Genomic DNA, 734 nt, shown 5'->3' on the forward strand with positions numbered 1-734 from the left:
ACAGTAACTGCATGGCAGAGAAACTAAAAAAAAATTACCATATCTACTAATCAAATAAAGCTGTAATATTAAGCAAAATTATGAAACAACCCTAACATGAATGGTCAATAAGTCCCATAACTTGCACAATTGGAGAGACATTTACCACCAGTAATATAACAGGCAGTAGCCCATAGGCCATGCAAAGGTGTTCTGAACATTTACTCTGGAACTGCGAGCATGGGTGATGTGGACCTTTATTTTCAACTTAGAATTTACTTATTTTTTAAAATTCAATGTGCTAGTAACTTCGTACTAAATGTACATCAATTTCTGTCATTTACACCAATGATCTTGCAGAAGAAGTTACTAACAAAAGGAAAAACTAAAGCTGAAAAGTTCTCCATGTTCTTGCTATAATAATAGTGAAACAAGGAAGCATACTTTGGTCTCTTGACTAATGCCTCTGAGAATTCAACTTAATCGAAGCCAAAAAATGAAAATCCTAGAAAATTCAAATTAAATATTGTGAACGAGCATCGAAAACACATCAGTTTCCCTCTTTTCGGGCTAAAAACGCAAATACTTTTGAAATAATTTCCTTATTGACTTATTAATCAGGCTCATTTACCGTAGAAGATACTTACCTTACTTGCCGAGTTCATGTTTTATGCTGCTGCTGTTAGGACAATCTTGAGTTCGGGGCCAAACGCCGCCTCGGAGAACGTAAACAAACGGAGTGGAGGGGGGGGGGG

The 734-nt window shown here is 36.5% G+C and overlaps 1 protein-coding gene across 1 annotated transcript in view; it reads right to left on the minus strand.

Annotated features, from left to right (window-relative positions):
- Positions 1 to 734, minus strand: part of LOC119585004 (chromatin complexes subunit BAP18-like) — a 6,481-nt gene extending 5,747 nt beyond the window's left edge. Inside the window, exon 1 of the mRNA XM_037933616.1 lies at positions 627 to 734. Coding sequence (XP_037789544.1) covers positions 627 to 644 — 18 coding nt within the window. The 5' untranslated portion in view covers positions 645 to 734. The remainder of the gene's footprint in view (positions 1 to 626) is intronic.

The sequence above is a fragment of the Penaeus monodon genome, chromosome 19, assembly GCF_015228065.2.
Source record: "Penaeus monodon isolate SGIC_2016 chromosome 19, NSTDA_Pmon_1, whole genome shotgun sequence".
NCBI lineage: Eukaryota > Metazoa > Arthropoda > Malacostraca > Decapoda > Penaeidae > Penaeus > Penaeus monodon.